At 44.5% G+C, this 12726-nt stretch overlaps 1 protein-coding gene across 1 annotated transcript in view; it reads left to right on the top strand.

Moving 5' to 3' along the window:
* LOC141130062 (uncharacterized) overlaps positions 1-12726 on the top strand; it is a 162696-nt gene that overhangs the window by 5019 nt on the left and 144951 nt on the right. The window contains exons 2-3 of the mRNA XM_073618034.1: positions 12132-12299; positions 12470-12562. Of these exons, the coding sequence (XP_073474135.1) occupies positions 12132-12299; positions 12470-12562 (261 nt within the window). The remainder of the gene's footprint in view (positions 1-12131; positions 12300-12469; positions 12563-12726) is intronic.

Genomic DNA, 12726 nt, shown 5'->3' with positions numbered 1-12726 from the left:
TCTCCTGAGTATGGGGATACCACATGTGTGGGACTTTTTGGGAGCCTAGCCGCGTACGGGGCCCCGAAAACCAAGCACCGCCTTCAGGATTTCTAAGGGTGTAAATTTTTGATTTCACTCTTCACTGCCTATCACAGTTTCGGAGGCCATGGAATGCCCAGGTGGCACAAAACCCCCCCAAATGACCCCATTTTGGAAATTAGACACCCCAAGCTATTTGCTGAGAGGCATATTGAGTCCATGGAATATTTTATATTTTGGCACAAGTTGCGGGAAAGTGACACTTTTTTTTTTTTTTTTTGCACAAAGTTGTCACTAAATGATATATTGCTCACACAGGCCATGGGCATATGTGGAATTGCACCCCAAAATACATTTAGCTGCTTCTCCTGAGTATGGGGATACCACATGTGTGGGACTTTTTGGGAGCCTAGCCGCGTACGGGGCCCCAAAATCCAATCACCGCCTTCAGGATTTCTAAGGGTGAAAATTTTTGATTTCACTCTTCACTGCCTATCACAGTTTCGGAGGCCATGGAATGCCCAGGTGGCACAAACCCCCCCAAATGACCCCATTTTGGAAAGTAGACACCCCAAGCTATTTGCTGAGAGGCATGGTGAGTATTTTGCAGCTCTCATTTGTTTTTGAAAATGAAGAAAGACAAGAAAAAACATTTTTTTTTTCTTTTTTCAATTTTCAAAACTTTGTGACAAAAAGTGAGGTCTGCAAAATACTCACTATACCTCTCAGCAAATAGCTTGGGGTGTCTACTTTCCAAAATGGGGTCATTTGGGGGGGTTTGTGCCACCTGGGCTTTCCATGGCCTCCGAAACTGTGATAGGCAGTGAAGAGTGAAATCAAAAATTCACGCCCTTAGAAAGCCTGAAGGCGGTGCTTGGTTTTCGGGGTCCCGTACGCGACTAGGCTCCCAAAAAGTCTCACACATGTGGTATCCCCGTACTCAGGAGAAGCAGCAGAATGTATTTTGGGGTGTAATTTCACATATTCCCATGGCATGTTTGAGCAATATATCATTTAGTGACAACTTTGTGCAAAAAAACAAACAAAAAAAAAAATTGTCTCTTTCCCGCAACTTGTGTCGCAATATAAAATATTCCATGGACTCGACATGCCTCTCAGCAAATAGCTTGGGGTGTCTACTTTCCAAAATGGGGTCATTTGGGGGAGTTTTGAACTGTCCTGGCATTTTATGCACAACATTTAGAAGCTTATGTCACACATCACCCACTCTTCTAACCACTTGAAGACAAAGCCCTTTCTGACACTTATTGTTTACATGAAAACGTTATTTTTTTTTGCAAAAAAATTACTTTGAACCCCCAAACATTATATATTTTTTTAAAGCAAATGCCCTACAGATTAAAATGGTGGGTGTTTAATTTTTTTTTCACACAGTATTTGCGCAGCGATTTTTCAAACGCATTTTTTTGGGAAAAAACACACTTTTTTAAATTTTAATGCACTAAAACACACTATATTGCCCAAATGTTTGATGAAATAAAAAAGATGATCTTAGGCCGAGTACATGGATACCAAACATGACATGCTTTAAAATTGCGCACAAACGTGCAGTGGCAACAAAATAAATACATTTTTAAAAGCCTTTAAAAGCCTTTACAGGTTACCACTTTAGATTTACAGAGGAGGTCTACTGCAAAAATTACTGCCCTCGATCTGACCTTCGCGGTGATACCTCACATGCATGGTGCAATTGCTGTTTACGTTTGACGACAGACCGCCGCTTGCGTTCGCCTTAGCGCGAGAGCAGGGGGCGAAAGGGGTGCTTTTTTTTTTTTTTTTTTTTCTTTATTATTTTTTTGCTTTTTTATCTTATTTTTAAACTGTTCCTTTCATTTTTTTTTTTCTAATCATTTTTATTGTTATCTCGGGGAATGTAAATATCCCCTATGATAGCAATAGGTAGTGACAGGTACTCTTTTTTGAAAAAATTGGGGTCTATTAGACACTAGATCTCTCCTCTGCCCTCAAAGCATCTGACCACACCAAGATCGGTGTGATAAAATGCTTCCCCAATTTCCCAATGGCGCTATTTACATCCGGCGAAATCTAAGTCATAAAATGCTCGTAGCTTCCGGTTTCTTAGGCCATAGAGATGTTTGGAGCCACTCTGGTCTCTGATCAGCTCTATGGTCAGCTGGCTGAATCACCGGCTGCATTCTCAGGTTCCCTGTTGAGCCAGAGAAAAACACGGAAGACAGTGGGGGGTGGCATTCCCTCCCACGGCTTGTAAAAGCAGTCTAAAGGCTAATTAGCCGCTAGGATTGCTTTTACATGAAAGCTGACCGCTGGCTGAAAAGAATGATACCAAGATGATACCTAAACCTGCAGGCATCATTCTGGTATAACCACTCAAAGTCGTGAATGGCGTACCTGAAGACAAAAAAATGGTTAACAATAAAGCACAGTAAACGGTAAAGTATAAAAAATTGCATACCTGAAAAGCAAACATGATAAAACATAATAACAATAAAACATTGCAGAATATAATACAGTAAAACAAGAGCAGAACAATAGAGAGAATAGAGAGAGAACAATGAAACGACAACTATTTTTTTTTATTTTATATATTTTTTGTTTTTTTACTTTTTTTTAATACTTTTTTTTATAACTGTAACCGGTTCCAGGTTCGGGTCTCTCAAAATGCGATGGCATCTTGGGAGACCCTGTGAAAGTCTGTCCTAGTCTGTGCAATGCTGTACCCTACGCTAATACTCAACTAGTGAATGGTAGCGTTCAAAACATTCACCAATGCAAAGACCAGGATTGTCAGGACAGGAGGGACAATAATAGCGGGTGTCACGCCTATATCCGCGCTTGCTGCAGACACAACATCTTTTTTGGGGGGGTTCGTTGGGTAGGGGTACTCGGGAGGACATAAAGAAAATGCCTCTCATGCAGCCAACTGCATTTGGTTGGGGATGTGAATGGGGGAAGTACGGGCGCTGCAGAAGTGGTGGGTTCCCAATTAGGATTGGCGAATGCAGCAGGAAGGGCATTATGGGCACGACGGGCCTGTGTTTGTCTTTTTGGTGGCAGCGGGACACTACTTGTGCTTGCCACCTCACCAGCTTGAACTGCACTTATGGGATTCGCCACGTCACCAAGTGTTACTGCAGTGCTGGTTTGACTATGACCGGGGTGTACTAGGCCGCTGGCGCTTGCCAGTTCAATAAAAAGCTACCAAAAAAACTGTTAGCGATCGCAGGGATCAGGCCTGACTCTGCGAACGCTGCAGTTTAGTTTAGTGTTTTGTAAGTGACAGTGATCGATCAATACTGCACTTGAGTGGGCTGAGCTGGGCCGGGCGGAGGGGGAAAATGCAGGTGCTAGCAGGTATCTGGGCTGATCCTGCTAACACTGCGTTTTTGGGAACCCTAAACTGCTGGGGACGCCAGTATAGATCTGATCGGATCAGATATTGATCCGTTCAGATACTATACCACTAAGGGAGGCGTATGCTGCGTGCGTGGGTGTTAGCGGTACTGGCGCTAACCTGACGCTGCTTGGGGCTGGTGCTTGCCAGTTCACCAAAATACTACCAAAAAAACTGTTAGCGATTGTAGGGATCAGGCCTGACTCTGCGAACGCTGCAGTTATGCGTTTAGTGTTTTGTAAGTGTCAGTGATCGATCGATACTGCACTTGGGTGGGCTGGGCTGGGCGGAGGGGCAAAACGCAGGTGCTAGCAGGTATCTGGGCTGATCCCGCTAACACTGCGTTTTTGGGAACCCTAAACTGCTGGGGACGCCAGTATAGATCTGATCGGATCAGATCTTGATCCGATCAGATACTATACCACTAAGGGAGGTGTACGGTGCGCGCGTGGGTGTTAGCGCTACTGGCGCCAACCTGACGCTGCCTGGGGCTGGTGCTTGCTTGCCAGTTCACCAAAATGCTACCAAAAAAACTGTTAGCGATCGCAGGGATCAGGCCTGACTCTGCGAACGCTGCAGTTATGCGTTTAGTGTTTTGTAAGTGACAGTGATCGATCGATACTGCACTTGGGTGGGCTGGGCGGAGGGGCAAAACGCAGGTGCTAGCAGGTATCTGGGCTGATCCCGCTAACACTGCGTTTTTGGGAACCCTAAACTGCTGGGGACGCTAGTATAGATCTGATCGGATCAGATATTGATCCAATCAGATACTATACCACTAAGGGAGGCGTATGCTGCGTGCGTGGGTGTTAGCGGTACTGGCGCTAATCTCATGCTGCCTGGGGCGACGCATATCACCGCCGGGCGATCAGGGGGCTAAACCTTTATTCGGTAATAAACGGCGGGTGCCCTGACACTATAAAAAATAAACGTACTAACCAGCGTCAACCGTAACACTTATACGGTGATCAGTGGTGAAAGGGTTAACTAGGGGGCAATCAAGGGGTTAAAACATTTATTCGGTAGTATATGGGGGTCCCTGTCGCTATAAAACGCTGACGGCGAACCTAAATATTTACGTCCCTAACTAGTGTCACCAGCGACACTAATACAGCGATCAGAAAAATGATCGCTTAGCGACACTGGTGACAGGGGGTGATCAAGGGGTTAAAACTTTATTAGGGGGTGTTAGGGGGGTACCCTAGACCTAAAGGGGGCTAACAGTAACTGACCTAACACTGTAACTGTCACAAACTGACACCAATACAGTAATCAGAAAAAAAAAAAAAAAAACCTGCTTGGTGTCAGTTTGTGACGGGGGGGGGGTGATTGGGGGGTGATCGGGGGGGATCGGGGTGTTTTGTGTGCCTGGCATGTTCTACTGTGTTGTGTAGTGTGTTTTCACTCACAGTGATGTCTTCTCTCCTCGGCGCTGGAACGGAAACTACCGAGCCGAGGAGAGATGACATCATTTCCTTTGCTGCTGTTCAGCATACAGCAGTAAAGGAATGTTCCCATTGGCCGGCGGCGATCGCGAGGGGGGGCCGCGAACGGATGGCCTCCCCCTCACCTCCGATCGCCGGGGAACAAAAGACGACCGCCTCGGGGACCGGGGGGTCCGATCGGACCCCCCACCCGCGGAAGGCAAATCACGTACATGTACGTGATTTTGCCTGTCCGTGCCGCCTTGCCGACGTACATCGGCGTGAGGCGGTCGTCAAGTGGTTAAGGAGAATCCCGAGCCAAAATTTTTTAAAAAATGTCGTTGAGGTCCCCCCTAAAGTCCATACCAGACCCCTATCCAAGCACGCAACCTGGCAGGCCACAGCAAAAGAGGGTGGAACAACAGAGACCCCCTCCTGAACCATACCAGGCCACATGTCCTAAACATGGGAAGGGTGATGGGGACAAGGGCCTCATCCCCACAACCCTTGCTCGCTGATTGTGGGGGTCTGCAGGCGGGGAGCTTATCGAAATCTGGAAGCCTCCTTTAACAAGGGGACCCCCAGATCCCGGCCCCCCCTATGTGAATGGGTATCGGGTACATTGTACCCCTACCCATTCACCAAAAAAGTGTCAAAAAAGTAAAAATGACAGACAGTTCCGGACAATTCCTTTATTAAAAAATAAAAAGTGTCTTGCGATGTCCATTCATCTTCATGTTGCCTTATGAGTTTATGTGAAATCTCCATTAATAGCTGTAAAATATTGTAATTAAGAATCTATTACATTTAGCCTGTATCCATGCAGGCCAGAATGTATTAATCTTCACATATAGCTTGAGACAAGTCGGGCCTAGGCTTTTGTGTACAAACAATGGGTTTCCTACCTCATTGTTAGACAAACTCACTTCAAAGCATCTCATGCTGGGATATGCAAAAGGGGGCCCACCCCGGAATCAATTCTTAACTTCCCGGCAACATCCTCCTGCTCAGAATAATCACTAGGATTTGCATTCAAGGGGGTTGGCTTAGGCAAGGTATAGGAAAGCTAACCAAACAGAAGTCACGCTATGCCAACTAGAGATGAGCCAAACATCCCCCTGTTCAGTTTGCACCAGAACTTGCGAACGGACCAAAACTTTGCACGGACGTTAGAACCCCCATTGAAGTCTATGGGACTCAAACGCTCAAAATCAAAAGTGCTAATTTTCAAGGCTAATTTGCATTGTATTGTCCTAAAAAGTGTTTGGGGACCTGGGTCCTGCCCCAGGGGACATGGATCAATGCAAAATTAAGTTTTAAAAACAGCCGTTTTTTCGGGAGCAGTGATTTTAATATTGCTTAAAGTGAAACAATAAAAGTGTAATATTCCTTTAAATTTCGTGCCTGGGGGGTGTCTATAGTATGCCTGTAAAGGGGCGCATGTTTCCTGTGTTTAGAACAGTCTGACAGCAAAATGACATTTCAAAGGAAAAAATCATTTAAAACTACCCGCGGCTATTAATGAATTTCCGGTCCGACAATAAACATAAAATTTCATTGATACAAACTGCATGGGATTTCCCCACAGGGAAACCCCGAACCAAAATTTTTTTAAAAAATGGCGTGGGGGTCCCCCTAAATTCCATACCAGGCCCTTTAGGTCTGGTATGGATTTTAAGGGGAACCCCGCGCCAAAATTAAAAAAAAAAAATAGCGTGGGGTCCCCCAAAAAATCCATACCAGACCCTTATCCGAGCACGCAACCTGGCAGACCGCAGGAAAAGAGGGGGGGACGAGAGAGCACCCCCCTCTGAACCGTACCAGGCCAAATGCCCTCAAAGCACCTTGTCCCCATGTTGATGGGGACAAGGGCCTCATCCCCACAACCCTTGCCCGGTGGTTGTGGGGGTCTGTGGGCGGGGGGCTTATCGGAATCTGGAAGAACCTCTTTAACAAGGGAACCCCCAGATCCTGCCCCCCTGTGTGAAATGGTAATGGGGTACAAAAGTACCCCTACCATTTCACAAAAAAGTGTCAAAAATCTTAAAAATGACCAACAGTTTTTGACAATTCCTTTATTTAAAGTCTTCTTTCCATCTTCTTTCTTCTATCTTCCTTTGGTTTCTTCCTCCATCTTCTTCTCCCTCTGGTTCTTCCTCCGATCCTCTGCTTTTTGCTCCGGTGTTCTCGTCCGGCTTCTTCCTCCGCAGCGTCTTCTTCCCTTCTTCGTTCTCGGGCCGCTCCACATCCAAGATGGGAGGCTCCCGCTGTGTCACGCTTCTCGTCTTCTGACACTTCTTCAATAATGGATGGCGGGGCCAACTGGTGATCCCACCCCCTCTGACGCACGGGGACTTCCCTGTGGCATTCCCCATGATGTCAGAGGGGGGTGGGGTCACCCGTTACGTAATTTTATCTAGGGAAAAAAATAGGTAAATGTTTGTTTTATTAGTGGGTATTAGATGAACTCTAAAAAGGAGGGAGGATACACCACATATTTTGTTTTGCTTAATATCCCATAATTTTCGTTGAAAAAGTTCTTTGGAAGTACCATTATAACCGGTCAATGTAATGGGGAGGAAGTAACTTGGCGGGAAAATGTTCTTTTGTTTTTTATGTTTCTTTTGTGCTCACCAAGCTTCATTGCTCTCTCTAACCAGTGTTTGAGTGTGCTGTATGGTGAGTACATGGGTTTCATGGGAAAGACACCGATTGAGCGTGGTCTTGGTTTTGTTGAAAAGGTTCAACAGATTTCTGTTTTAATTTAAATGGTGTGTCCACTAAAGGCATAATATTTGTGTGTAGGACAGTGAAAATAGCTACAAGAGAGTAGTTTGTTTGTTTTAGCTGTGGGAATTTACAAGCAGTAATATTCTCATTGTTGTCAGTTAAAGTACAAAACTGTGGAAGTCTTGTTGCTGAATGCTGAAGCTAATATCTGAGAAAGATTATTATTATAGGGTATAAGGTGCATTCAGCATACTGGATTATACCTTGACATTTTTTTAAGGATAAACCCTACCAAAAATTTGATAATCTGAGTTTGTGGTAGATTCATTTTTTTTTTAAACTGAATTTGGTTTAACATTGGTGTAAACACGGCTGTGTTTACCTTTCTATTGTAAACCTAGAGGGCTACCCACCCTATTTAATCCTAGTGGCCTTACTATTGTTCCTATTGTCCCCCGGGTCTATTGTTTTGCGGGTGTAGGCTCAGACAAGGTAAACTACAGGCTATTGTGAGTAGATTATATATATATATATATATATATATATATATATATATATATATATATATATATATATATATATATATATATATATATATATATATATATATATATATATTAACTCTCAAAAAAAAACAATCTTTTAGATTACTGGAGACACACCAAATCTACTCACAATAGCCTGTAGTTTACCTTGTCTGAGCCTACACCCGCAAAACAATAGACCCGGGGGACAATAGGAACAATATTTTTTTTTTTTTCTCCACTTTACCGTATTTTCTGAATTTTATTCTATTTGAGTTTCTGTTTATTTTTTTTTTTTCCTCCTTCTATACGCTAATCTCAAAGTGACTGTATAGTACAGGGTAACATTTAACTTAATCTAGCTTACAAATTGTGCATATTATTTGTTGAAAATGGCAGCCATGTCCTGTCTAGAAAAGTTTGTAGCAATTTATACTCTTAAACATAAGAGCAATGAATTTGCCTGTGATGCTAGATTACAAGGATCGTCTTGGGCCTATGAAGAACAATTTAAAACAACCAAAAAAGATAAAAATCTCAAAGGTTTATTTTAAGAAAGGAACATTTATAGATCACACACAGAGTCACAGTTGCTACAAACAATTTCAAGTCTTAAAGGACAGGCGGCTGTGGCTAGCAGATGTGAACATGCTAATGCTACGGCACCTACTTGTGTCTATGAAATTGGGGACACAGAGGAATATGAAGAGTACTTGGGAGGTGAAGATGTGGGTCCTAATTCTACTTTTCCTGTGGCGATGGGAGAAATCGCAGAGCCACAGGAGGATCGAGAATGCACCATGGTCACAGACCCACCAGACAATAGGGACCAGCTATCCACAAATGAGGAGCAAGACAAGTTCCCCATCACGGGTAGGATCCAGACCCTCTCCTCTCCTGAAAGAAATCAAACACTTTTGGGGTTTGATAGTGAAGGGAAGGAGTAGATATCTAAGGTATATCCAATTCAACCGGTAAAAACCCTCATGAGAGTGGCTGCTTTCATTGGCAAAATTAGAACTAATGAACACATTATTCCACACGCAACCAATGTACAACAGAGGTGTGAGCTCTTAGGTGTGGGAAGGCCTAGTGGCCAGGTTAAGGCACCTTCCAGCCCAGAGCAGTGTGGGAAATCTCCACATACCATAGGGTAACATTCAATCACAGCGCCAACAACCTGAGAAAAACGTAAAATGAAAAAACTCCACCTCCATGGGAGGCGTCCCCGCGACTGCAGCCCTTTTGTGATAACAGCTGTTATAATGCTGAGGGTGGGGACACCCGGTGACATGAACAGGCAACCTTGCCCACCTCTGACATTACGTGACATCACATCACGTCAGAAGGGGGCATGGTCACCCGCTTATGTCGCCGGGTGGCTCCGCCCTCAGCTATTTAACAGCTGTCAATGCAAAAAGGCTGCAGTCGGCGGGAGCCTCCCATCGAGGCAAAGTTTTTCCGTTTTTTTTTCTCTGGTCGTCGGCGCTGGGAATGAAGATGGATCTACATCATGGGACTTTTTTTTTTTGTTTAATAAAGGAATTGTCCAAAACTGTTTACTGTCATTTTTCCTTTTTTGACACTTTTTTGGTGAATGTGTAGGGGTACAATGTACCCGATACCCATTCACATAGGGGGCGCGGAATCTTGGGGTCCCCTTGTTAAAGGGTGCTTTCAGATTCTGATTAGCCCCCCGCCCACAGACCCCCACAACCACTGGGCAGACCCCCACAACTAGGTGCTTTTGGGGAGGACCCCAAAGCACCCTCCCATGTTAAGGGCATGTGGCCTGGTATTGTTCAGAAGGGGGGCGCTCTCTTGCCCCCTTTTTCCTGTGGCCTCTCAGGTTGCATACTCAGATAAGGGTCTGGTATGGATTTTGGGGGCATCCCCACTTCATTTTTCTTTTTTTAATTTTGGCGCAGGGTTCTCCTTAAAATCCATACCAGACCTGAAGGGCCTGGTTTGGATTTTGGGGGGTCCCCCACACATTTTTTTTTTTTAAATTTTGGTGCAGGGTTCCTTTAATATTCATACCAGACAAAAAGGGCCTGTTAATGGACTGGGGGGGATGATTTTTATGTATATTGCTGGGACCCGACAATACATTACAGTCGCAAGCAATTTTAAATGAAATGTTTTTCTTTAGAAATGTCATTTTGCTGTGGTACTGTTATAAACACGGGAAAGATGCGCTACTTTAAAGGCAGACTAAGGACACCACCCAGGAACAATATTTTAAGGAATATTTCATTTTAATTGTATCACTTTAAGCATTATTAAAATCACTGCTCCTGAAAAAAAAAACTTTTTTTGCATTGTTACATGTCCCCTGGGGTAGGACCCGGGTGTCCAAACACTTTTTATGACAATAACTTACATATAAGCATTTAAAATGAGCACTTTCGATTTTTGATTGTTGGGTCCCATAGACTTTTGCCTGTTCGCAGAATTCCCTCAGTTGTTTGGGTGGTATACCACACATAAATTGTACATAATGTCTGATATTTATCTGCCTTTTGAGAACTACCAATAGCTTATGTATGTGTTACATATGTTTATTTCATCTGGTACGCCCCTTGTATTACTGTTATTATTATTCCTTTCCTTGTTTCGCCACCCATCCCAGTTTTTGCCAGGACATTCATTCTCAGGCTTGATGGCTCAAATTTTTATTTTTTTTTCTGCAAACTCCGAGATGTAGTTTTCTAGGCAGGGGGAGGATGTAGCACCGTGATGTTTAGGCAGGGTTGCTCCTAAATTTATTTGCTGAGTGATAGTTGCCTTGGTCAATTGTTAGGGGTTAATTGATCTCAGCCTAATTCTAGAATTGCTGCACTTTTCTCTTCTGTCACTAGGTGGCCGGGTATCCGGTGGCATTATTTAAGAAAAGGGCATTGCAAGGACAAATTAGGAATAGATGAGGTGTCTCAGCCAATGGGCAGGGATTTTCTTGAATTCCTTGGCCTGCTTGGAGAGCCTATTTATTTGGGTTAGGTCAAGAGATCGGTGTTCTGTGCCACCTGGACGGCTGTCTAGGTGGATGTGTGTTGTGCTGCCCCGGGCTGCTAGGCCAATGCCTGAGGCCTATCTCAGGGACGTCTGGCTGCTAGGCTGTCTGAGGGCCTATCCAGAAGCAAGAGAGCAGTGAAGGGTTGGGACTGTGGCTTGCAGTCCAACCAGAAGTGACGGTTCTGCCGGCCAGAGAACCAGTCATGGACGGAGGTAGAGGGGAAGCTGTCACCACTAATGGACCATCCACCTTATTACCAGGGACCACTGTGAGTAGCTGAAGCAAGTACTGGAACAGCATTCTCACCAACCGGGGATGGTGAAGAATTGGGAAACTTCAGCAGGTGCCAAGCCAGGGACCCAGCCAGTGGAGGCGATGCTTGCAGAGAAGCCTTGTGTGTAAAGCCAGGGACTGAGCCGGCCAGCGGGGTGACACTTGAGGAGTATCTGTGAGTGCCAAGCTAGGGACCCAGCAGGGAGGCGGGGGTGACGCTTGAGGAAGATACTGTGTAAGAAGATTGGAGGAGCTCAGGGGATCCAGTGGCAGTGGATCAGCGAGTCTAGTGAGAGAGACTGGGAGCTCAGTGGAGTGAAGTATTATAAGGGGAAATTGTAGAGGAAGTGAAGAAGTTCATTACAACGCGTGTTAGAAACTGTTATAAGACTGTTGCCATAGAAGATGGTGGCCCTACTTGTGCAGATGTGGCGTCTTGCTGGATGCCTTTCTCTGCATGGATGTCTACCTATAGAAGTCTCTGAATCTGCCAATTAACATTGCAACTACTAAGGGTGTCCTGGCCTAACCCTCTCTCCCACAGTTCTGTTCAAGAAACAATATATCTCTTTGCATTCAAGAAGTCTCTGTTGCCCATTAATCTACCTTATCTTGCACCCACCATGCCTCTTAACATACTCTGCATAGAAGGATGTCAGCTCTGCCTAACTCTGGTGGTTCTTATTAGACCAAAGGGGGCCCGGGACCTCACTACATTATAATTGATGTCATTTTTATTATATATTCAGAGTGGAAAACTCAGTGATTCTGAAGCTGATGTTAAGGAAGAGATAAAAGAGGAGAATGATGGTTATGGAGGAGTCAAAGTTCCTAATAGAACACAAAGATGTGTACCAGGACACCATGGTGGAGTCATCCAGCCACATGAACCCCCCAGAGAGATGTTCCCATCCTCTGTATTAATGGGATACCACACAGGAAGATTACACCATCGATCATTATTACAATGTTGGTGGGATGGAGCATCTAGAACATGGATGGGGATGTGTGGATTTTATATATGTGATGTCACAGTAATACAGCTTATATGTTACAGATGATATTTTCTCTCATTTTCTTGATTTAGAGTGGAGATCCAATCGATATAGAATTTGGTGTTAAAGCAGAAGAAGAAGAGATGTATGTGAGGGATGATCAGCAGTCTATGGAGGAGGATGGAATAACGGGGACATTTATAGAGGAGGACACTCCTACAGAGATCAGCACAGGTGGGTCATTAACACAAAATACATTTCTCCACCCATACTTCTCACTGATTGGTCCAGAGTAGGGTGGGGACTGGGTTATATCAGTCTGTAATACCCTGGTCACTTTCCTGAGCTG

This window comes from Aquarana catesbeiana, linkage group LG02 (assembly GCF_042186555.1).
Source record: "Aquarana catesbeiana isolate 2022-GZ linkage group LG02, ASM4218655v1, whole genome shotgun sequence".
Taxonomy (NCBI): Eukaryota; Metazoa; Chordata; class Amphibia; order Anura; family Ranidae; genus Aquarana; species Aquarana catesbeiana.
The sequence above is the reverse complement of the archived record's forward strand: the minus strand, read 5'-3'. Positions and strand labels throughout refer to the sequence as shown.